Source organism: Cyrtonyx montezumae, unplaced genomic scaffold (genome assembly GCF_038088225.1).
Source record: "Cyrtonyx montezumae isolate F1298 unplaced genomic scaffold, pur_monq_1.0 scaffold_21, whole genome shotgun sequence".
NCBI classification, from domain to species: Eukaryota; Metazoa; Chordata; class Aves; order Galliformes; family Odontophoridae; genus Cyrtonyx; species Cyrtonyx montezumae.
Genome location: NW_027071948.1, coordinates 6108467 through 6131845, shown reverse-complemented (window position 1 = coordinate 6131845; position 23379 = coordinate 6108467). Strand labels below are relative to the sequence as shown.

The following is a 23379-nucleotide window of genomic DNA, read 5'->3' as shown; positions in this document are numbered from 1 at the left end:
CAGAGGGCTTTTCAGCCTGGTTGGTAGGTTTTCAGCTGCCCACTGCAGGGCAGCACCGCAGGCTTCTTGCTGCTAACGCTTTGCCTTCCTGAGCTGCACGACAAGCCTAGCAGGTCTTCCTGGCTTTTAAGAATTCAATTGATCTAAATGAGTTTTCTCTTTCAGCCAGGAAGGCTGCTTTTTGGCTCCTGCTTCTCAAACCCTGTGTGTGAGAGCTATGTCTGAGTGAGCCAACGCTCCCTGAGTTTTGTCAGCTTGGGGCTATGCCCGCCGCCCTCTGGGGCAGAACCTTTCCCTACCCCCTCCCCTCATGCAGCCCCACTGGAGAGCAGATCCAAAATTTGGGAATGAGCTCATTAACTCCAGTGTGGTGTTGGTGGGTGAGCACTCTTTACTTATGTCAGATGCATGAGGGGATATCTTTACCCTAACCACACATACGTTGAACAAAAGACCTTCGTTATGCGTGTTACATGTGCAAAAGGTTTCATGGTCAGTATATGTGTGTTCAGTGTTGACTCCCCAGATCATATCGCCACACCTCCTCACAAATGCTCCGTGATTCTGAGTGGGGGTCTCAGGACCCTCAGAGATGAGGTAAGCAGCCTTCCTCCCATGGCCACACGTTGCCTTCCTCTTATTTTATTCCAGGTTGGCAGATTCAGAGTAACACAGTGGAAAGGGTCCCCATGCTGACTTAGATCGATACACTGGGCTTTTGAGCAGATAAAGGATGTTTAGCTTATCACCAGCGTTTTGTTGTCCATTAGCTTTGTGAAAGCGGTATCGCTCAGTTAAATGCGTCTAACATCACATTAAGTGTGTTTCCCTTAGCGTTGGCTGGTGTAGTGATACCAGTCGAGCACTGGAACCGGCAGCCCAGGGGATCGGTGGAGGCCCCAACCCTGCGGGGACTTAAGGGGTGCGCGCGCGGCGCCGCTCCGCACCAAAGGACCGCACCGCCCTACGCGATGACGTCACATCAGAAAGGTCCACGCCCGCCTCTGCGTGATGACGTCACGAGCAGCGTGCCCCTGCGCCTCAAGCCGAGGAGACCCCGCAGCGAACCGCCAACGCCCGGCGGAGACTGCTGAGGTGAGCGGCCGCTCCGGAGCTGTGCGGGCTGCCCTGTGCCGCGGCCCGCAGCTCCCACAGCGCGGCGGGAGGCACGGAGGGGTAGGCGAGCTGGGCCGGGAGTCGGCTGCGTGCGAGCCGCGCTCCGTGGGGCTGCGGTGCGTGTGGGGCCTCCCCCGCCTTCGCCGAGCGGGGCCGAGGTGTGTCAAGGGGGGGGGGCGGCCCCCATCCGTGCCCCGCGCTCGGCAGGAAGCGGAGGGCCCTCCGGCTGCGAGCCCCGCGCTGCCGCCCTCGGGAGCAGGGGAAGCCGGAGGTCGGTGCCGCAGGTTGGGCCTCTGCTTCTTCCGGGAGCGACGCCCAGCTGCGATGTGGTTCCGAGGCGCAGCGCGGGTGTGTGCTTCGCTGTGGGCGCCGCGAAACTCTTCCTTCCCTCCTTTCCTCCTCCTAGAAAGAGCTGGGAGGCGCTCCCCGGCTTTTGTCTCGCCCAGGTGCTGGCTCATCCACCGTCCCGTAGCTGTGGTTGGTTCTTGGCGGCTGTGCTTGGAGGGTTGCTGTGGGTGGGCGCTTCTCTTTCATTTTGGAGGTGAGATGTGTGAAGTGCGGTGTATTTTAATGCTTCTTCGATAGTCGCTTTTTCTATAAGTGAGTGGAACTTGGCAGCTGGTGGCAACAGTGGGACGCTCGACCCTCGTTGTGAAACCTTTGCTTGGGAGGGTTGCAGAATGGTGCCTGCCCCGTCTGCCTGGGTGCTGCAGAGCCAGCACAGCCCTGCTGCCGTGCTCTGATGGAGCACTGCAAAGGCACGGCCTGGATGAGAGGCTGTGTTAGGTGTGTAGGCAAAAGTATTTCAGTCTGACTGTCTGTGAGTGTGAAAGGAGGTGCTAGCTGCCTTTTTTCAAAATGTTAAATTGGAGCACCCCCAAACGGCCTTTTTTTAGAAGAGTAATTAAAACCCAGGTCAAGCTTCTAATGTTACTGCTGGGACTAAGTCAGTAAAGCACTTGGAGCTTGGCTCTGCTGGTTAGCAAGATACTCTTGCACAGAAACAAGTTGAAATAATAAAAGCCTTTGTATTCAGGTATCTACATGGAAAATACGTTGTTCTGGTTTGTGAACTGTTGCTTGTTAGTGAAGAATTATATGCCCACAGTGTGGGCAAATATTCATCTGAAGCAGGTAATGCAGATGTGCGTATGAGTTGAATCAATATATTGTTGTGAAATGATTCTTTGTTCAGTCTGTTTACTCCTTACATGCTTCAGTAATGAGGAGAAACGTTTTTAAGTCTTGGTGAGGAATAAAATACTGTGATGCAAGATAAAACACATTTGTGATTTGCCAGTGTGTTTTAGGCAGAAATCTAAATCATTATATTTGCATACTTTGATCTTGGTTATTCATGGCCCATGCCTGATGCTTGCTATCAGTGTATATCCTGTTTTGGGATTGTTTGCTGAAGACTGATGGCCAGATGGGAGTTTGTTGTGTTTTTATTTTTAAGCAGAAAAGTTGTGAAGGCCCTGGAGCAGTTGAAGTGTTAATATTTCAGGTACTTCACAGCAGTGGAGGTGCTAGTAAAAGGAAATGGTGCCCAACTGAAACCTGTGGGTTTCTCTCCTGGTGAGAGTGCAACTGTGCTTTTACTTGCCCATGAAACATTTGAGAAGTTGGTGTTGAGTGCAGCGTGATGTTTGCTAATCTTGATAAGAAAGCTCCTTCTAGTTAAAATGCAATTGTACTGCAAAGCATTTCCAAGTCTTATGAGCATGGACAGCTGGGGCATCTTAATTGAAATCTTTTCGGAAGTTATCTGTTGTGCTACAGGCTTCGGAGTTAATGCAGCACATGGATGTAGTTGGGTTCCAGCTTCAGAGAACTTGTAGGATATGCTGAATATGCATCACTGCAGTTTTGGTGGTACCTTTCATACTAATGAGTGCCACAGCTTTCAGTCATCTACAGCCTTGCACACTTCAACCCCCTCAATCCTCTGCCTGCTTGCTGTGGCATCATCACACAGCCCAGCTTTAGCTGTGTTGATGAATTTCTGTCATCCAAGCTTTACTGCGATAGCCCTTCAGGAGGGATTGTAGGGGGATGTAATTATCCTCGAGGTTCAGTTTCTGAGGGGAAAAAAAGCAGCAAAGATGGAGGTGCTGTCGGATTGAATGGAGGTGGTGTGGGTTTCTTGTACTCTAGCAGGAACTCTCTTTACACACGTAGTGTGCTGTGGGCTTTTGCTGTGGATTCTGTTACCCCATTATGCTGGAATGCACATGAAGCAGTATTTTAGGTTTTAACACATAACAAAAAGCAATGAAATGACCTTCATGCTGTGGTCTGAAAGGAATTTAACTTAGCCATACTGCATCCTATCCTCACTGAATCAGGTGGCTTCATTCAAACCACACTTAGAATAGCTGGTACCATTAAAGCAGAGGGTTTTCATCAGAAGGGATAACTGTGAGAGATGTCAGACAGGCTTCTGCCCACGTCCTTCTTGGGGCTGAAACCTGGCACAGGTACATCTCCCTGCAGGTGCTCTGTCAGAGCTACCAGCTGCCTTGACAGATTGTTGCAGCTCTTGCTGCACCTCTGCCTGCGTGAAGGTAAGTGGCCAACATGACCAGAAGGCAAAAGAAGTGAGGGAAAGTGTATTGAGGCAAGGCGTCCTGGGTTCTGGTGGTAGTTCCTTCAGCATTAACATGGGATGAAAGCATGGAGTTTGTGTACTTAATTCTAGGTATACAGTATTAATGAATACCAGAAAAGAGAGTTTCAACCTTGTTGTCTTATAATTGATCTTTGTAACCTTCCTTTTGAGTTTCATGACATGAATTTTGTCTTAAAGCTTCAGAACAGTGTTTTGACTGTTTCCTCATCAGTGAAGTGACATTTTATTGAGAGGTACTGACTTTTAAAACAGTGGTTTTGTGAAGAGAATACCAAGAGCTAGATGGGGAAAAAGCTTTTAAAAATGCTTTTCTATTTTTAAGCTGCTTTGCTGCTGATTTAGCCCATTCCTTTTGAATGGTAAGGCATAATTCCTCACATCCTCTTGTCTTATGCAAAGGAAGAATGTGAGGCTGGCACCAGCCATGCTAGTAAGCTCCTTGTCTGCTGAGCGCAGGGCAAGCTCTGCTGCTTTACTTCTGGCTTCAGCTAGTTTTATTAGGATCACCAAGGTAGGTGAGCATCAATGAGAAGTCTCCTCTGGAGTGTTATTCATAGCAAAGCATCATCTGTTCAGTCCTCTGAGCCTGAGGTAAGCGTGCTGCTCCCTGCAGGCAGTGCTTGGGCAGTTCGTGTGCGCAGAGCACCAGCAACTCAGTGCACTGAACACTGCAGCTGATGTGCATGCAGGGTGGCTGCCCTGATGCAGAAATGCTCACCAGAGTGGCTGTGCTGCCAACATGTGCTTTTACCACTGTTAAATGCCCCTGGCCACAGGGGAGGAGCAGAGCATGGAGGCTGGTGTGCCCAGTGATGAGTAGCTATGCAAACAGAAGCAGGGGTACAGCTTGCATTTGCAACTGCAACAGCAGTGTGAAACTAAGCAAATACAGATAGGACTGCATCACTTGGTACGAGAACACGGGATGGAATTTCATTGCACAGTAGAGTTGAACAGCTTCCTGTGGGCTGTGGAAGATAGTGGAGAGTGAAAATTCAAGATGCCTTTGACTAAAAAAAGACTTAATGCAAGCACCTGTGCTTCTCAGGGTTTCATATGGGATGAGTTTTCGCAGTGCTGACAACTGATTTGGGCAGTGCAATCTGTGACATCCTCTGCCTTCTGCTGAGTTCACATTAAGGTTGCTGCTTTGAGGTCCGAATGCAGTGAACACATGGAAGCTTTGCTGCACACTGAGTCATGCTGTGCTTGAGTAGACTTGTTTTGAATTCGGGGCTGTGCATTGGTGTGGCTGTGGACTGTCTTTTATTTTTTCCTTTTAAGATGTAGAACTCAGGAAGCGTTAATGCTGCTGGTAGTTTAGGTACATAGAAGATATCAATTAATCTCTTAACAGCTACGGTTTGAAGTGACACCTTGTGCTTCTCTTTTCCTATTTCATAGCAACTTGTCCACAACAAAAAAGTTACTTAAAAACTGCAGGGACTTCGGGCAGGCTCTATCAAGGGGCAGGCTTGAAGTACATGGTGGGGGTCTCCTGTTGCCTCTGTACTGAGTGTGTGGTTCCCTTATAATAACAGATATTGCATGTGTCGAGAGCAACATGGGCCTGAGGTGCATCGCAGTGCTGGTGATCCCCTGTCTGTGCAGTGCTGGAGCATTTCCACCTCGTGGTCTGACGGCAGCTGTGGGAGTGGTACCTCACTGCACATTGGGAGCTTCTGAGCGAGCCGCTGGGTGGCGGAGGGGGTGGGTTTCCACCAGGATTCTTGTGGTTGCTTTGATAGCACTTTGTAGTGTGATGGCTTTTTTGTCTGTTGAGGCAACTGCTGTTTGAAACAGATGGTAGCACCTCATGGAGTGCGAGTTTTGAGGCTGGATTTTAAGGGCAGGATGAGCTGTTGGTGGCAGGTCTAAGAAATCCTGAGGGTATATTTGTTTCAAGTTCTTCAACTGCTGTGGTATGAGATTGCTTCTTAAATATTTAAGTGCCTTCTGTTCTCTGCAAGTTTTGCCTTAAACTCAATCATTTGCAGCTGTGTGCTGGTTTGTATTTTGAAATACTTTTTTTTTTTTAAATCTGTTTTGGAAATTAAACAACCCATACCCTAAACTCAGCTTGAGTGCTTGGGATACCTTGTGTGCCTGCAGTAATCTGAGCTGTGGGCAAGGTGGGCAGGTAATCTTGGCACCAAGTGGTTTAGAGTGTAATAAAGCCTTTCCATTTCATTTGTCACATGGCACATCTGCCACTTCTCTGCTCACCTGCTTCTGGGGTGAGGTCTCCTCCATGAAGAAGGCTCTTGGGAATCTGAAAGGTGGACTTTAGTCTAGAAACTTCAACTCCCTTCAGGAAATGACTGTGGTACACCTACAGAGGAGGATACTGACTGTGGTAATACTGCTTTCTGGGCCTGGTCTGACTTCGGTGCCTGTTAATCTTTCTGCAATTTGGCTCCTGATATGTTGGTGCTCACAACAGGGAGAGCACTGTGGTCTGAAGTTTTAATGACCGATGACAGTGGCTTGTGATCTGCACAGAGAAGTGGTGTGCTGTGTCTGGGCATTTCTGGGATGATGTTTGCTGGGCTGGGTTTATACAGTCCTGCAATTAGGATCTTCTCCATTTAACACTGGTAGGCTTCTCTGGTGAGGAAATCCTGCTAGCAGCTGATTATATTGCTTTGGTGCCCCTGATCTGGGAGGCTGCTCACTGTGACAGGCTGGGTGAGCTTAGGTTTGTGTGTTAGTGGTGCACGCTGAGGAGCATCGCAAAATGGTTCTTGGCTGTCAGCTGGCAGCTTGCAGCGAGCTGCCTTAGCCGGTGGGTGATGAAATGGCAGCGGCTTCAGTGCTGCGTGAAGAGGAAGCTGTGGTGCTGCCATGGCTTGACAGGAAGCTAGCACAGGATGTGTAGACAGATTTGACAGCCTGGCTTCCTTTGCCTTAGAAGAAGGTATGCGTTTCAACCTGAAAACAGATATCAGCAGCTTAAAAATAAAAGGAATCTTAACAAGCTGCAGGATTTAAGGCTTGTATAGCAATTAAACTGCTTGTGTGCAGAGTGAAGGCAAGGATGATTTGTGCTCCTTGTTTTAGTAGGGAACACTGATTGTTTGTGAAGAATGACAGTGTCTCACAAACGCTTCAGTCAGTAATTGTAACTCCTGTGAATTCCAGGCAGCTTTTTAAGGCTAAGAAGCAGGCGATGCTGCAGTTCAGGTGCTTGCTGTCAGAGCAGGGAAGGGAGGCTTGCCTGGGAGGGGCTGTGGCTGTCAGTGGGTGCATCATATGTGGCTGCCTGCCGTAGGCACCTACCATAGGGTTTCTTCAACCTTTCATCATCTGGCAGTGCCTTGTGGTGCATGTTCAGGCCCTCATATTTTCCTTGGTGTGGGCATATAATCCCTCTTTGGTGGCTTCAGTTAATTCTTTATCCTAACCCTTGCTGGCTCCAATGGGAGATCACTTGTCTTTCGTGAAAACAGAACTCCGAGATGTGGGCTGAGTGGGTCTGCACTAGGACCAGCTGACAAAATGTACCAGGCTTTGTAATCCACATTTTCCAGACATCCCATTTCCTGGGATATTCTTGAGTTCTGTGCAGTGCCCTTTTGAAATTGCATGTTGGACGGGATAAAATTGCTCAGCTATTTTGTGTGGTCAGTTAACGTGTGCTTTACTGAAATGCTTTTTTTTTCCCTTTCATTAGAATGCAAAGATTTCAAAAATTAAATGAATTCATGTTTAAAAAAGCCTTATTTGAGTTAGTTCTGCTGACTTACATTATATTCCCAGACTTTATCAGTTTTCTTCTCTAGACTTGAGCACGAGGCTCATAATTATGTCTACTTACTGCACTCAAACTGGGATGACTTCAGTGCTTTCCTCTCTTGTTTCAGTTCCCTCTGATGTCCCTACCCTCTAGTCCTGCTGGATGCTCTGTATGTAGACTTGCTTTTAATGGGTGCTTTGTGGGGAGGAAGCAAGCCTTGTAACTTTTCCTCCCTCCGTTAGTATTCCCTTTGGGGATGAGTTATTCTGCAGTCATATCTCATGCTGGACTATTAATTTTTTACATCATGACTTGATGCATGCATCTTCAGATGTTTTCCTGTGGGAGAGTGGGTGCCAGGATGGTACATCCCAGCTTCTTAGCAGTGGCCTTGTTTGCAGCTGTGTTTTGTGTCGAATAGATCCCACGGTCATGTGCAGTCATTATGTGCTCTGTGATTGACTCCATCAACAAGTCACAACGATGAGGTGAGGCTGCAGCCTGCTGTCAGCCCTGGGGTGCTTGTATCCCATGCCCTGGTGGAGGATATCTTCATAAGCAAATCCTTGCTGGTTGTGTAAATCATATGGAAATGTTTGGAAGCATTGGAAGGTTTGCCAGTAGGCTTGCTGGGGGTAGGATTTCATACTTGTGTATGGTAATTGTTAGAGTAATAGCTTAATGAAGGGTGGCTGTATCTGGCTCTGGAGGTAGCCAGCTAAGGTTTGGAGGAAGTATTGGTGGAAAGTACCGGTTTAGTTGCAGTGCTCTAATCTGTACAGGGCAGTGCTGAAATAGCTGGCTGCATTGTGGTTCTGGAGTGTCTGGAGTGTTGGGTGCCCTGCAGAGCTCCTTGATTCTGTTAGCCACCTCTGAGTGGGATCAGGGTACGTTGCTTAGTGGCAGCTGTAACAGGAAAATTACAGAGCTTGCCTTAAAAAAAAGCAGCACATACTTCTGTCTGCACCTGCTTGTTTTTATCATGTTAACTATTTTCAGAACTCATGCTGCTGTATTTCCTGGGTGAGATCTCTTGGGAGATATGTTACTTGGCAGCTATGAGGACCCAAGTTCACACTTCCATTTTTTCAGTGCATGTAAGGCTGGGTACCTTTATACATCAGAAATAGATTGAAAGGCATAGAGACCTTTTCTGCCCAGCTGTAGGTAATCAGGCAAAAGTCATGTTGTATTCTAGAATGACTTAACGTACCTGATTCTTCCCAGTGTGAGAAGTGACTGTGTCAGACTTAGCCTTTGCTGGCATTTGACAGTGGTATGCAATGGGAGGACTATATGGAAGAATTTGCATGTATGAAAATGAATATTCTCTGTTGTGTGTGATGGAGAGACTGCGTCAACTGCTTCATCTAGGAATGTCTCTGTCAGATTGCCAGCACATCCTGTTAGTGGCTCCAGCTCCAGGGGAAGCATACAATGCCACACAGGGGGAATAAAAAACCTAAATTTATCTTTTTTGTCTTTTTTTTTCCTTTCAGGTTCACATTGGAGTTGATACTGTAGCAGACTTCAACTATGCAGACGATTAAGTGTGTAGTTGTGGGTGATGGTGCTGTTGGTAAAACCTGTCTCTTAATTTCTTACACAACGAATAAATTTCCATCAGAATACGTACCAACGGTAAGTGTGAGGGTGGTTCCAGTTGTTCTTGGGGCATGCTGGGGTAGAGCAGCATGAATGTTTTTCTCAACTAACTTGTATGGCATGAGCACCTTAATATTTGTACCTTCAGCTTGTTGCAGACTAATACGGCATGGAAAAATAATGCTGAGTCTGTTATCCTGTGATCCTTGCTGTCACCTGGTAGTGCTGGGGTTCTTTTCCCTGTATGCAGTCAGTTCCTGTTGTTTGACTGCTTTGTAGAATTCAGGCTTCTGGTGATGGCCACTGGCTGGATTTTCTGAGTAAGATTATCAGCAGTTGCTAGAAGTGCAAAGTGGAGGGTGGGCAGCAGGAACACCTTATCTCTGGCTTGCTGAGCTCTGTTTTAGCCACATCTTCACTTTTAGGGAAAATAGTGCTTCGTGCTGCTAAGATAGTCACTGACCACAGTTAGTTACCATTTTTGATACTGATTTTTGTTTCCCAGCTTTGAGAGGTCATGTGGTGTGCTGCGGAGTGTATGTGGTTACTCCCTGCATTTAATTGAAGTCGTGTTTGGATCTAGAGTGTTCAGTCTCACTCCAGTTGGGCATACAGATAATTAACAGCTTTGAATGTATTCCTTCTGTGTCTGTCTTCATGTAACACTTGGCATAACTGACACTGTAAGACTCAAAAAGGTTTTCTGAGATACAAAATTCCTTGGCTTATCTCAGGATCAAGGTTAGAGCAATCTGACTGCAAGGCCCTTGTGCACTGTTTTTCTGGTAGAGGAGTTTTGCTGCTCTAATACTGCATATGCAAGGTTAGCGTGCTGACAGTGGGATGATTCAGTTTGTTTTTAGGGCCAGTGAGCTTTTCTGCTGTTACAAAGCAACTTAAAAGAACAGAACTCCTTTGAGATGCTGGGTTCTTTACCATGCCTCTTTCAAAACAGCAGCTACTTTGTGTAAAAGCAAACAGAAAAAGGAACCCACCAGGCCAAAGGGGGGAAAAAAGTCAATTTTGTGACAGAGAAGCTGCAGGAAATTTCTGTAATTCTTTTTTGTTGCTGTCTCTTTCCACTCTCTGAAGACTTTTCAGCTTGCAAAAGTTGAGGCTTCTTAGAAACAGGATTGATTCCTATGAGCTCAATTTTAGTTGTAGATTTGGTGCTGGAAAGGAAGTGATGCAAGTATGCCCAGGCCTGGGAGCATGCAGCTTGGATGCAGGGACCAGCCTGAGGGCTGTGTGTAGGCACGAAGACCAAAGCTCAGCCTCTTGCAGGGATCCTCTTGTTAATGACTAGCAGGAGATGGGTTGTGTTTGAATCTACACTTTGCTGCTCTCGGGTGGTACAGAGAAACCTGCTGCGGTGTTTGTAGGATAACCACATGCTGCATGAAGCCTGTGGAAGTCTGCTTGCTGTATTTAAGCTGGTTTTTACAGCCAAGACAAGATGAAAGTGGTCAGTGAGTTTGAGCAGTGAGCCTGAAGCTTCTATACTTATCCCTAGTGAAATTACCCTTCATTATGTTCAAAAACGTTGCAATCTTAAACTTGCAATATATATCTTGAAACCTCGTAAGTCTGCTGTCCTGCAGGATGGTGGCATCAACTATAAATCTCTGTTGATAAGCAATGGAAGTTGTGCAGAGAAATTAAGTTATGTGTCACTAACGTGTGTTTGTGATGTGCTAAGGCTTAATTGTGGTACCTTTTAAAACTGTCCCATGCTTCTGAAATCGTATTTACCCCTGAAATTTGTCTTGAGAATCTCAGCGTTCTGGGAATATCACAGGTCTGTTGCTAACTTTGGCCTAAAGGCTTCCTTCAAACTCTGGGAACTGGTAAGTGAGCTCTGATATCCTGGCTAATGCTTCTAGTAATAAACAGGAAAAGAAATGCAAAAGCATTGTTCCAAAATGAAGACAAACCCTTGTGATATAGAGCACAAAGCAATTAGTAGCAGGTGTGGGTGCTCCCATAAGTTTGTTTTCAAGCTGATCTGTTCTGTGTACATAGCTACTGGAGATGTTGGTAGAAGCTGCATGTGCTGTTGTCCTGCTTGGCTGTGGTTGAATTGTGGTTGAAGTGCTGGCGGAGATGTACCAGCTCAGTCAGATACAGCAGGATCTTTCAATTGGTTCTGTTTCACTGTTCTTTCTCAAGGGTATTTCCCGGTGGGAGATGGGTTTTGTGCTGGTATGGAGTTTATCACGTGCATATTTTTGACATTATTTCCTTTTCAAAAAAGGCAGTGAGGAACTTGTGTGTGCAGTGTCTGGGGAATGGTAGACCAGGTGTGAGTCCTGTAACACGGAAGCTTGAGCTTCCTGCTGTAGAGGGCTGTCCAGTACTGGCAGGAACTGAAACTTCTTGTAGGACTGTTGCTGCTCTGGGTTTTAGGCTGCTTAGCACAACTGAGAATGAAATAGTGGGTTGTGCTGGATCTGTGTTGCTTCCAAGTTTGTCATGAGCAGCTGGCCTTGTAACCGTGGTCTCTTCAGTGCTGGACCCACAGATCTTCTCAATTCTAGCTGTACCTTTAAAAAGAAAAAAGCATAAAAAATCAAGTATGTTAATTCTCGTAAGGGGCAGCTACAGATAACATCTTAAACTCCCTGTTCAGTGGGTGAAGGTGAGGGAATAGTAGAGGGCCAGTGCAGGAGTGCTGATTAAGGAATATCTTTGGGATTTTAAGCTTGTAATAATCCTCTCATATCTCAAAGAATCAGTGTTTTGGCCTTCAGAGAGGAGCATACCAGTTCTTTGGGTCATTTGTACTTGGGAGTCTTGAAGTGGTCATTGCATGTGGAATGTGTGTGGCGAAATGCCTGCAGCCTTCTTCCTGAAGGTCTGTCTTGCATTGTGGTTGGGTGCTCAGGGGAGGGTTCAGTAAAGCAAAATCAGTGTAGTGTGCCGAAGGGTTGTGCTGCTGATAAGGGGCGTGAATGTTGAAGTCTCTTACAGTCCTTAAATTATGAAGGTTAAACCAGAATTGTTTGAGAGGGAAACTTCCAGTTCTGGTTGATGGTTCTGGGCATGTATAACTTCCTTCTTAGTCATAGTGGGTTGTGACAAGTTGGAAAAATGAGTGTGGTGTGTCGGGTATTGCTTTAACCAGGGCAGTTGGCTGGAGAGGAGGCAGATCTAAACTCATCAAAGTTCAGCTTTGAAGTGCTGTCTTGCTAGTCTTAGTCCCATATTTTAGTGGAAATTCTTCAAGTGCCTCAATGAAACCCTGTGAATGTGTGTGTGACAGTTCATTTCTCAGTGTTCCTCTGTGATTCCTGTGTTTCACTTCTGTGAAAAGCTTCTGAATTTCCTGCGACCTGCTTTAATGCAGCAGTTTACTTCAGCCATGAAAGCTGCTCAGACTTGATTTTCATGTTGAAGGTTAGCTTTCATATCCTTGTTCAGATACGTCAGCTGTCTCAGTAATTTTGCAGTGCAGAGACAGCTTTTTTATTTTTCACTGGGAGGAGCTTTTGGTGAAGGTAGCTTCTGAAACATTCTGTTCTGGTTCTGAATGTGGAATGGTCAGCATCCTTAATTTCAGTCACTTCCAGCAGTGTAATCTATAATGAGTTTGCAAGAGAGAAAGGGCTTTGGGTAGGTGCATGTGATCAGTTGTGCTCTAAACAAGTAGCTGGGTGAAACACCTGATGCAGTGTGTGCTTGTGGGCAGGACTGTTGTGCCAGCTGCTATACAGATGCTGTGGCTTGATTTCTCAATTACAGGCAAGAGCTGTTACAGGTGTGGTGTTCAGTGGCTTTCGTGGTATTAGATGCAGTGGTGTATCCAGTGTGCCTTTCTCTAAAGTGTGGAAATAACTCTTGTATCCCTATCACAAACGGAATCATCCTGTTAAGAGCCTTAGCAATACTGCAGGAAGTGTGATGGATTGTGTCCTGCTGAGATGACTTGTGTACAAATCAGAGGGGGCTCAGCATGGTGGGTAGTGTGAGGGTCTGAAAGATGGCATACTGACACGCTCTTAAATGTTTCTTTCCTTAACAGGTCTTTGATAACTATGCTGTAACGGTGATGATTGGAGGAGAGCCTTACACTCTAGGCCTCTTTGATACTGCAGGTGAGAAATCAAGTGCTTGTGTCATTTTAACTGCCCTAGATTTAGCTGAAATGCTGTTGAATAAAATATATATATATATATACACGCACCAAAAGAAACAAAAGTTGGTTCTTCTATGGAAGGGAAAAGCCTGCAGGCTTCTTTGTTCATTGTTTCTAGACTGTATTTGAGTTCATGGCTGGAGTAACATACAGTGATTACACAGCTATCTGCATTTATTAGTGAGCATGAAAACTTAACAAGAATGGGTAGGTGCTTACCCCAGGCTTGCCCAGTCCACAGCCTGTAGTGTTACCAGAGCAGTACACAGCTTCTGATACTGTGAACTGTTGTTCAGTGTAGTCTTCTCAGAGAACTTGGCTGGTAGAGTGTTGCTTACAATTGCCATGTCACTTAATGTGACTCTTTCCAGCTGTGTTCTTACAGATGCATTGTTAGTGTTTTATTAATTACTGATGTGATCTTGTGCTCCAGTTAAATGCTGTGGCTTTAATTATCCTTCACACTGTTCTCACAAATGTGATTTATATGTTATTACAAACTTCTTAGTTATTGGATAAGAAGCTCTAGAGAAGGGCTACCTCTTGGTGTTTCATAGGCTGCTGTAGGTACTGATTCTTGGATTTAGGCTAGGTGTTAGGGAGTTCTTCTGTGTTACCTGCTTAGCTTTGGATCTGTTGCACTAGTGTGGGTAGAAGTGGGTGGTGTGGTCCTTTTCTTCCTGTTGACCTGCTGAGCTGAGCTCTTCTTTGTTCAGGCCTGTGGAAACCATTGCTCATGTAGGTGAGGACGCTTGTGCTGTCAGCCCACGAGTGCAGTAATTCATTTATGAAATTCTGAGTAGTTCCCAAATGATGTAGTGTGTGTAGCTTGATACTTGCAAAACTAAAAGCTTTCCTTTTGGAGCCAAGCTTCTGAAATTAAAAGGCTGCCACTTTGAGGGTCACCCATCTCTTTGCTAAACAGTAGCTGCTGGAGCAGGCTATGGAGCTTAAATGAGTAAAACTCATATTAATGACTGACATATAAAAATTTTCTACTGTGAAGACAGCTTTTTGGGGTGTACTTCTAATTGTGACAAGCTTGGTTGGTGCTGAGCTCCCCTGTGTCCAGAGAAGTACGGTAGCTGTCCCAAGCTGTTCAGATCTCTATCTTCAAACTACAGATCCACTGAGATGTCCCAGGTGTGGTCAGCTCCTCTAAGGTCTCTGAGTTTTTTGCTCTGTATGGCAAGCAAGGGATCCTCAGTTGAAATGAGGGGTTTTTTTTGAGCAGATGTTTCTCAGCTGGTTGCCAGCTCATGAAGTTGCTCCTTAAGTGTGAGCTTTGCTTTGCTTTCTAAAAGAGTGGTACTGAATTGAGCAGGTATAAAAAATAAGCTGCTGCGGGGTTTAGTGGGTCACTGCTAGTGGTGTTCTGCAGGGACTGCTGCTGTCTGATGTGCAGACCTGAAGGGGAGAGCTTGGCTTTCCTTGAAGCACAGCCTGCCCTGGGACTGTGTATTTTTAGGGGATTGCTGCTGGGCAGCTTTGTTACTCCTACGCCTGTAACAGCAGCATTCTTCTCTTACTGTTCAAAGAATATTTCCCTGAATGTTTTTAAGTGTGAATTGGGACCTCCTAGTGAACAAAACTGCTTCTGAAACTTTAGGTTTTGCATGTTAATGAAATTTGATGTCAAAATATATTTTGTGGATAGAGTAGGTGTAGAAGACCTGACTTAAAGCCAAAGCTACCTTCTGCAGTCTGAGGCTGCTTGACCTAAAAAAAAAAAAAAAAAAGTATTAGAGTGCACTCCTGACCTTCCCTTCTCTCTTGTGACTTTAAGCAGCTTGTGCTTACATAGCAACTGAATGAATTCTGTATCTGGAAACTAGGTTCCCTGCATGTTTGAATTCAGGGGATGTGTATTTGCTTAAGAGTTAGGACTACTCACAATCCAGCTTTTGTGCTGGAATGTGTATTCTGACAAGCTGTAAAAGGCAATATTTTGCTATCTGCCTCTAATGCCATGTTAATTTTCTCCCCTTCTAGGTCAGGAAGACTATGATAGATTACGACCCCTCAGCTATCCACAGACAGATGTATTTCTGGTCTGTTTTTCAGTGGTGTCTCCTTCTTCATTTGAAAATGTGAAAGAAAAGGTTGGTTTAACTCTGCCTGAGTTCTCCAGAAAAGGAGCTGTTGCAGTGATTTTAGTAACAACTAAGGTGTTCGTCTTGACTGGGTGCTCAGTAACAAGTACTATATCTTCTCTCCTTAGTGGGTACCTGAAATTACTCACCATTGTCCAAAGACTCCTTTCCTGCTTGTTGGGACCCAGATTGATCTAAGAGATGATCCCTCAACAATTGAAAAACTTGCCAAGAACAAGCAGAAGCCCATAACTCCAGAGACAGCTGAAAAACTGGCCCGGGACCTGAAGGCTGTTAAATATGTGGAATGCTCTGCACTTACGCAGGTAAGAGTTGGTCTTTGACCACTTCTGCTTGTTTGTATTTCCATACTTTTTTTTTTTCCTTCACTTACAGGGGAAAAATAGTTCAGAATGAATGTGAAAGGATGTCAGCTCCATTTCTGCTGTTGACACAGTAGCTTTCTCTGTCCTGTTGTTCTCAGGCACAAGGAGCTGGCAGTGGTACAAAGCAAATTGGCCTGTGAAGATAAGGCACAAGTGGAGGGGGGGCGGTGAAGGATTTGCTTGCTGGGTTTGCTTTTGTGTTGGAGCAAAGTAATTTTCTAAAACTTGGAAGGCACGTCACAGACAGTAAGTGGGTTAGAATATGGTTCACAAGTGAAGAGAGCAGTCAAAAGGAAAAACAGATCTCAGTGAAGTAAGTTTTGTTCCTTCTATGAACAGAAGCCTTCCTAATGGAGAGTTTTTCTCTTCCTTTTTAGAGCTTCCTTTCTCTTCTCCCCACCTGTCATTGGTGATCTGTTTCCTTTGTGTGCCTTAAGATGGAAGTTCTATTGAAACAGAAAATAAGAATCAAGTAGTTCTTAAGATATAAACGTGGCTGTGCTGTGAACTAATGTGTGAAAATGAGTCTAAAAATGAGTGATATTGCTGATCTGAGGCCAGGAAACTTGACAGTCCTTTCCCTTGAGGTTAGAAATACTAAGGTGGGAAGGGTTAGTAAGTTTTGAGCTGGCATCTACCTCATCTTTGAATGCCCTGGAAGTGTAATCTTGTATGCCCACTCCTGCAGAGAATATATTACAACTCTTAACAGTTTATGTAGTGCTCCTCTGTGAAGAGTTTGTCCCTCCTTGGTGTGCACAGTATCAAGCCTTTCACTCTTTGTGAAAACACTAGTTGTTTTATTTCATTGATCTGTAGTATTTCAAGCACAAAGCTTTGTTGCTGAGCTTTGGAGCCTGAAGTTCTGCTTGCCTTGCACCTTTTGCCCCTGGTTGCACAATGGCTTTTCCATTTGGGATCCTAGGGCTTTTTTTTTTTGTAACTGAGAACAGGCTTCTGAGGGGATCTGTGGGCACTGGAAGTGCTGTGGCAAGACATGCTGCTTTAGATGATGTCAGTTGCATGACCTGAATGCTGCTGCTGGCTAGGCTGCAGAACCTACTTCTTGGTTAAATGGATACCAGGATTTGTTGTCCTTTTCTTTTATGTTTTTTAAATTTGCCTTGTTCGTTCTGCTCAAATTGCATGGAAGCACTTGTAATGACTAGAAGAACTGATATAACAATTTCAGTGTTTCTGTTCTATTTGTTTCTGGATAAATTAAGTATATCAGTTGCAGAGAACAGCTTTATGTGCTTGGAAGCTCAGCCTTAGTTTCTTCCAGAGCACTGTAGTGGCTGTATACCCACTAGTGGTTTCAGAAGTTGGGAATAATCTGGTAGGAGGCTTCTGAAGCTTTCTCACCTGAAAGATTACTCATTCTTCTTCTGCTCTGTTCTTTTTACTTCGTTGGTCATTGACCTTCTCTGCAAAGCATCTCTTGCTCAGCCTTTTGGTAATAGCCGCCAAACAGAAATGTAGATGCTTTGCAAAGGGATGTTTGAAGTTTCCAGCAGTGATGTAGCTGGCAGCATGCTGAACACAGAGAGCAGCTGGCTGTTCTAGCTGGGAGGATTGTTTTCCTACCTGCAAGGCAGTGTTGTAGTAGTTGGTTTCAAGTGAGGCTAGGTTCAGCTGGGTAATTCCAGTCATCTCTTTACCTTGGCGTCCATCTACACAGTTCATCTTGCAGTCTAGGGATTTCTGCCTTCCTGCTGACTTGCAAATGACTTTGCAACAGTAGCAAATAATCATAAAATTACGGAGCTACTGTTTTTTTTTTTTCCTGGGATTTAAAGCTTCACTTGTTCAGAACATCTGACTGCTCCACACACAGTACGTGAACTGTGAGAGGCTGAGATGGACTCTGTTCTGTGAAGGCAGAGTATCTGCACCATCATGAGTTGGGATGACTGTCCAGTGAAGTTGTCTTCTCTCCTTCCCCAACATTTTTTCTTAGGTTTTTTTTCTTTGAAGAAAGCACTGAAGTAGATCAGTACCAATGCTTTCAACCTTTTTTTCTATAAAATAATACCTAGATAGCACAGTAAGAAGTATGTAACGCTTCCCTTTTAGGACAGGGTGATGGACTTGCAAATAAAGCCAGGTATTGCTTCTGTCATCCTTAAATCTGGGTAGCTTCCAGAACACAAGGGAACACTTTTGAATTTTGTTCCTTTTTTTTTCTTTCTTTTCTGATGCTAGACTTTAGTACAGCTGACAGTTTGGACAAAACTGGATTTGTAAGGGGCCTTAAATTCCCTGTGAGAAGGTGGGAATAAAGGGAGCCTGAGCTCAGCTGGCTTGCTGGTGCAGCCCAGAGCAGTGCTGCTTCAACCAGAGCATCAAGACCTGTGGGTCAGTTGGACCAAACACAGCTCCCTTCATGTGACTGCTCTTCTGTTATCCAGATTTCAGTCTCCAGTCCAATTTTCACAATGATTTTGCTCGTGTTTTCATTTATCCCTGTTTTTCTATACTAGAAAGCGAGGGAGTCCAAGAGTAGTAAAAAGCAAAGTGTTATTTTCTTGACTCTTGCCCTGTTTGGGTTCTTTGTTAGATAATTGGGTCTTTACTACAGCCTTATTCTCAGAGAGAAAATCTAACTAGTGCTCAGGCTGAATTTAGGCATTTATCAGTTTGAAGTCTGTAGGGTTTTGTGAGGATAGGGTGCAACTCTTAAAACATGCTGGAGAAAACATACAGAACTGTTGTGCGTATACTTGAAAGGGTATAAGCAGTAATCTTGCATGTAACTTGGGCATAAATGCTTCTAGGTGGAATTGTCTTGGAGACCTCCTGTGTAAGTGCTCCAGTAAAAGCCATGCTAAAAGCAATGTATTTGGACTAACCTGTGAGGGTGAACTCTTAACTGAATGATGTTTAACAGTAAACCTTTACAAAGACTAGAGGTTCTTGCAGGAAGTAATTTAAGCTTTTCTGTTCTTCTTTGGCTGACATAAAGCAGTTCTTCAGAAGTCATGAAGGTTACACTGGTGACAGTAGATTTAGGCGAGTCCAGTTAGCGTAAACTGAGCCAGGTTTCACTTCTGGTGTTCATGTGTAACTTGGCAGAGCTGTGTGGGAGTGATGTACTGTGGTGTTCCTGTCATGCTTACAGCAAATGCAAGGCATGCTTTGTGCTCTGGTGTAATCCCTGCAGACCTCCTAGAGCTCTGACTGCTTGTGTGGTGTTGGATCTCAGTTACTCCAATCCTTACACATTGTCTGTTTTCCTTTGACTTTAATTACTTGCTTTAATACCTAACTGAATAACTGAAACGCGTTGTTCCCATAGCTGGCTGCTAGGTAAGGTATTGCATCTCTCTTTTTGTGACTGTGTAGCCATTGTCACCTTCAGTTGACAGTGGCTTACTAGAGAGATTCCGCTTCAATCCCATATGATTATCCCTGCTGTCTGGAGTTCTTCAGTTATTCAGGGCTGAATTCACAAAGCAGAACGATGTGGAGCCTTTGCTCTGACCTGGCTGCTGCTCCGGATGGGAGCAGCAAGTCCATGCACCTGCCATGGCTGCTTACTCACAGTGGGTCGCTGCAAAAGGAGGTGCACTCAGCAACCCTGTGGTGGGACACGCTGTGCTTGTTTCCTCTGTAACCTGACCAAGTGTATGTTCAGCACTTAGGGGAAACCACTGTTTTTTGAGCAGCTCCTTCCTCAGGTGGCTTTGCCAACTGCTGCTGTGTTTGTGCCTCTGCCCTTTTGGGTTTTCATGTTGTTTAACTTGGTGCCCTGTCACATGTTCTGTTTGTCTCTGATATTTTGCTTCTGGATTGCCTAATGGAGATTTCTTCCTGGGATCTACTTTGGTTTTTTTTTTGCAAAGTAAATCTTGTTACTGCCTGTGTGAATTCAGCCTGCTCTATCCTGAATGCTCTTTGTATCTGCTTGTTTTTCTCTAATCCTCTAACCTGGCTGCTGTTTTTTCTCCTCCCCTCTGTCTTGTAGAGAGGTCTGAAGAATGTGTTTGATGAGGCTATCCTAGCTGCCCTCGAGCCTCCGGAAACTCAGCCCAAAAGGAAGTGCTGTATATTCTAAACTTTCTCCTTCCCCTCTTGCTGCTGCTTCCTCTGTCCCACTACTGTAGAAACCTGGTTAAAAATGAATAAAGCCACCTTTATTGAAAGCTGTTGTCTGCTTACCATTTTAAAGCAACCTCTGTATTAGCTCTTGGACTGAAAACAGTACTTAAGATCTTTAGTAAAACGTTGTGACCATGGAACATGAACTGGACTCGCTTAACTCTCTGCTGCTTGGGTTGCCAGATGTGGGTAGCTTTATAATTCAGGCTGTTGGGGGAAAGGATCTGCTTACATCGTTGCTCTTTAAAAAAAAAAAAAAAAAAAAAAGGTTGGAAGAGTAAGACATGATGTTTGATCTTCCTGAATCCAGCTGGAAGAAGTGTTGCATATTTTGAATTTCTACTTGTGACTCTTGTTAAATGTAATTGCATGACAAAAGTACATGAAATGGTGATCTGCAAGTGATGCTGTAACGTGAAGGAATTTCTGGTTCTCCTTTGTGCAGTGAGATGTTTTTGTTGCAGTTGCTTTGGCTGTCTGTGCTGTAGTGGAGTATTTGTAAGTCTTTGGGAAGGAAATATCAATGTATTTGCTACTGCTTTATGAACTGTTAAAATTCTTGCTTTCACTAACACGATAGAACGTTTCAGTAATGGATTCTTAAAGCCTGTTACTGTAAGATGTAAAGCTGCTTCTTACTCTTACGCTTCTGATTTCTATTGTTTCAAGGAGAAAACGTCAATTGTAGTCTCTTTAAATTTTGAAATTAAAACCTGCGGTTGTTTGTATAATTGACTGATGAAGCTTTATTCTGATTTGCTCTTCCTGGCTTCACTTTAACACCTGTGCAGTGTACCTGCTTTGTACTCCTTTCATTTCGACTCTGATACCATGCACAGCTTCTGGGCTCTACCTGGCTGCTTCCAACCGTGGGGTGTGTGGGCCCAGGAGCCTGCCCTGAGCGTGTACTGGACCAGTTTGATCGTTGCATGCTTGCCTTGTCTCCTCTTCTCCCCTTGACACGTGGGTGTCTGCCCTGCTGTGCTCAGCGTGCTCCCCGTAGAGCTCCTCCATTTGAATGCAGCACTTTCTGCTTCGATGTTAGCATGTCGGATGTGTCACTGCCCAACTAATCATAAAAACTGCCTTGAGGAAATGACTTTGGTACATGTGTTTGCTTCGTGTGGAGTATACTGGTCTGTTTTCAAAGCACTCCTGTTGAGCAAATCGGATGCTCTGCTAAGGAACTGCTGACTGCAGTAAATGCAGCTGGCTCAGGCCCTGGCTGAGCAAAGGAGACGCGGGGGGGGGTCCAGGTGTCAGAGCGGGATCCCTCGCTGGAGGGGTTTGTTTGCCACCCTGGCTCTCTGTGCTTTTGTTTGTGTGAACTCAAAAATGAGACTGCCCCTTTCTTTCTTTGCCCCTTTTCAGAAAGGCCTAAAGAATGTATTTGATGAGGCGATATTGGCTGCCCTGGAGCCTCCGGAGCCGAAGAAGACTCGCAGGTGTGTGCTGCTATGAACGTCCCTCCACAGCCCCTTCTGCAAAGCTGGTGTTTGATGTCATACTAAAAGCAATGTTTAAATCAAACTAAAAAATATAAAACAATTGTTTTTGCAATAATGACAAATACCCTGCACTCCCATCCCCCCCACACGATCCCTGTGTGAGATGAGAATGTTAGTGTTTATTCCCCAGTGTCCCCTCAATTCAGTTAAACTAGTTAATTTTGAGTAATCATGTAGTATCAGAAAACACTGATCAGTACTAGTTTTTTATTTTGTTTACTGTTTCTAATGTTTTTTTGTTTGAAACCCAGGCATGCTTGTGATGACTTTTTTCTGTAACAGACTAATTCTGGGCTGTTCTACTGAAGCCTTGCCCCTTCTGCTAGTTTGGCAAGACTTAGTTCTGGTTTCAAGAACTCCTAGGGCTGTTCTGCAGCCAGCAGCCTGTGTGCGAGCAGCCTTTCGTACTAAAGACAAATACAGGAAAGTAAGATGTCCCAAGCTGGTGCTCCTCTAAGGAGGAGTGTGGAAAATGCATCTGCATCTCCTCTGAAGTTGCCTTGTATTTCTCTCACCCCCTGGCTTTCCACTGTGCAAGTCATATACTTCTGCCCCGTCCTCTAAGTTATAAAGTTTTAGGAACAGAAGAATCCTTTTCCCTGGGTGCACCATCAGACTCGGAAACTAACTTGTCAGTCTCTTCATGCGCTTTTGGTCATGTGCTGAAGAAATAACTGCACCTTTTAGAGCGTGCCCAACTGATTGAGTTGGCTTTTAACAAGCCCATCTTTCTGCCAATCCTTTCTCATTTGAGAAATGCTTCCGATGACCAGCGTATCCTGCTGTTTGGATGCACTGAAAGAGCCTGGAATGTATTGGAATGAGTTCTGGAGCTGGCCCTGGTGGTGCACTTCCCTAGGAAGGTTTGGTGCCCTGTGGAGGGGGGTTGAAAGGCAGACCTGTCTGTAGGAAGGAGCTGCGGGGAGGGCTTCCTCGCGTTCCGAGCAGCACCATACAGGGACCAGTTGAGGGAATCCCCTTTTTCTGCTTTTTAAGTAACCTTGGAGCTGTAAGATGGGTTCCAGCCCAGCAAGGATTGTGCACAGGATCTTTATGTAGACAGCAGTATTCAGAGGGACTTTACCAAAAAAAAACCACGTTTTGGCTTGCAAGTTAAGTTGTTTTTCTTTTAGGGAAAAGACTTAGAGAATCTTCATCTTCCCAAACTCCCATTTCTTGTCAACTCATTAGTGTTGAACCAATGCTTTATCATGTCTAAGTTCTTTGTATATGCATTCTTTTCAGATGTATTAAACATAAAATATCTTCACAAGCCTGCCTGAGGGTAGTTATTTCTCTAGTCTTTCTCTTGAGTGTGGAAGACTTGAAAATATATGGCTTTTATGCTTTGTGATCTTGAGAGTTAATGTGGACCTTTCCTTAATAGCTAATTCTGTAAGATCCTGTCTTCCCTCGTCTATGCTGCTGGCCTTCTGCTGGGATTGCTGTGATCTGTGACATAGTTGTTGCCATCATAATGAAATCTGAAGGGGGGAACTCTGGTTCTGAAATGGGGCATTGTACATTTTCCCAAACATTAAAAGTAGGCTTTGGGGAGTTGCTAGTCTGCTGCACCTCTTCAGTTCAGAGAGTGTTTGTCAAAGTTTCTTGTTGCTCCCTGTTCGTGGGCAGATCACAAATGTTCAGACAGGAACAAGTGATGTGATGCTTACCTCCTGCTCCAACACGCACAGCATCTGTTATGCCTGTAGGTGTATTCTGAAGAGAAAGGTCTTGCACTGTCACTGTGTAACTTGTGTTAATTACTAAAACACATTCCAAAGGGCTCATTAACGGTCACCTTCATTTTAAGGAACTGACTTGTGGGTACTGTAATCTAAAAGCTCAGTGTGAAAGGTGAGCTTTTAACTTTTCAGCAATTAGTGCTGCTGTTCTGCTTTGCATTTCAATTCTTAAGTGCTGTGGGGGCTGTATGTGCCTGGCTTGCAGTTGGAAGTGCAGCTGGGTGTGTGCTGTGTTCACAGCTGAGTGCTGGTGGCAGCAGGCTCAGATGGGCTCCTGCTCTTCTTGCTTAGCCTAATTCATGTCTCAACTCAGCAGACAGAT

General features: G+C 45.0%; 2 protein-coding genes across 3 annotated transcripts in view; both read left to right on the top strand.

Moving 5' to 3' along the window:
• Window positions 1–23379, top strand: part of CUNH1orf50 (chromosome unknown C1orf50 homolog) — a 348220-nt gene that overhangs the window by 6012 nt on the left and 318829 nt on the right. The gene's annotated exons all lie outside the window — the stretch shown is intronic.
• On the top strand, window positions 8958–22585 carry CDC42 (cell division cycle 42). 2 transcript variants are annotated; one of them, XM_065738197.1, is made up of 5 exons: window positions 8958–9125; window positions 13111–13183; window positions 15217–15326; window positions 15446–15643; window positions 19671–21124. In XM_065738197.1, the coding sequence occupies exons 1-5, from the start codon at window positions 9021–9023 to the stop codon at window positions 19758–19760; spliced, it is 576 nt and encodes a 191-aa protein (XP_065594269.1). In that variant the 5' UTR covers window positions 8958–9020; the 3' UTR covers window positions 19761–21124. The 2 variants fall into 2 exon arrangements, with proteins under 2 accessions (XP_065594269.1, XP_065594268.1); XM_065738196.1 differs by lacking the exon at window positions 19671–21124 and adding an exon at window positions 21176–22585 and having other exon boundaries at window positions 8959–9125.

Coding starts and splice junctions, on each gene's coding strand:
- CDC42 (XM_065738196.1), top strand. CDS start 9,021: ATGCAGACGATTAAGTGTGTAGTTGTGGGTGATGGTGCTGTTGGTAAA. Junction 9,126..13,110: donor CATCAGAATACGTACCAACG/GTAAGTGTGAGG, acceptor TTTCCTTAACAG/GTCTTTGATAACTATGCTGT. Junction 15,644..21,175: donor AATGCTCTGCACTTACGCAG/GTAAGAGTTGGT, acceptor GCCCCTTTTCAG/AAAGGCCTAAAGAATGTATT.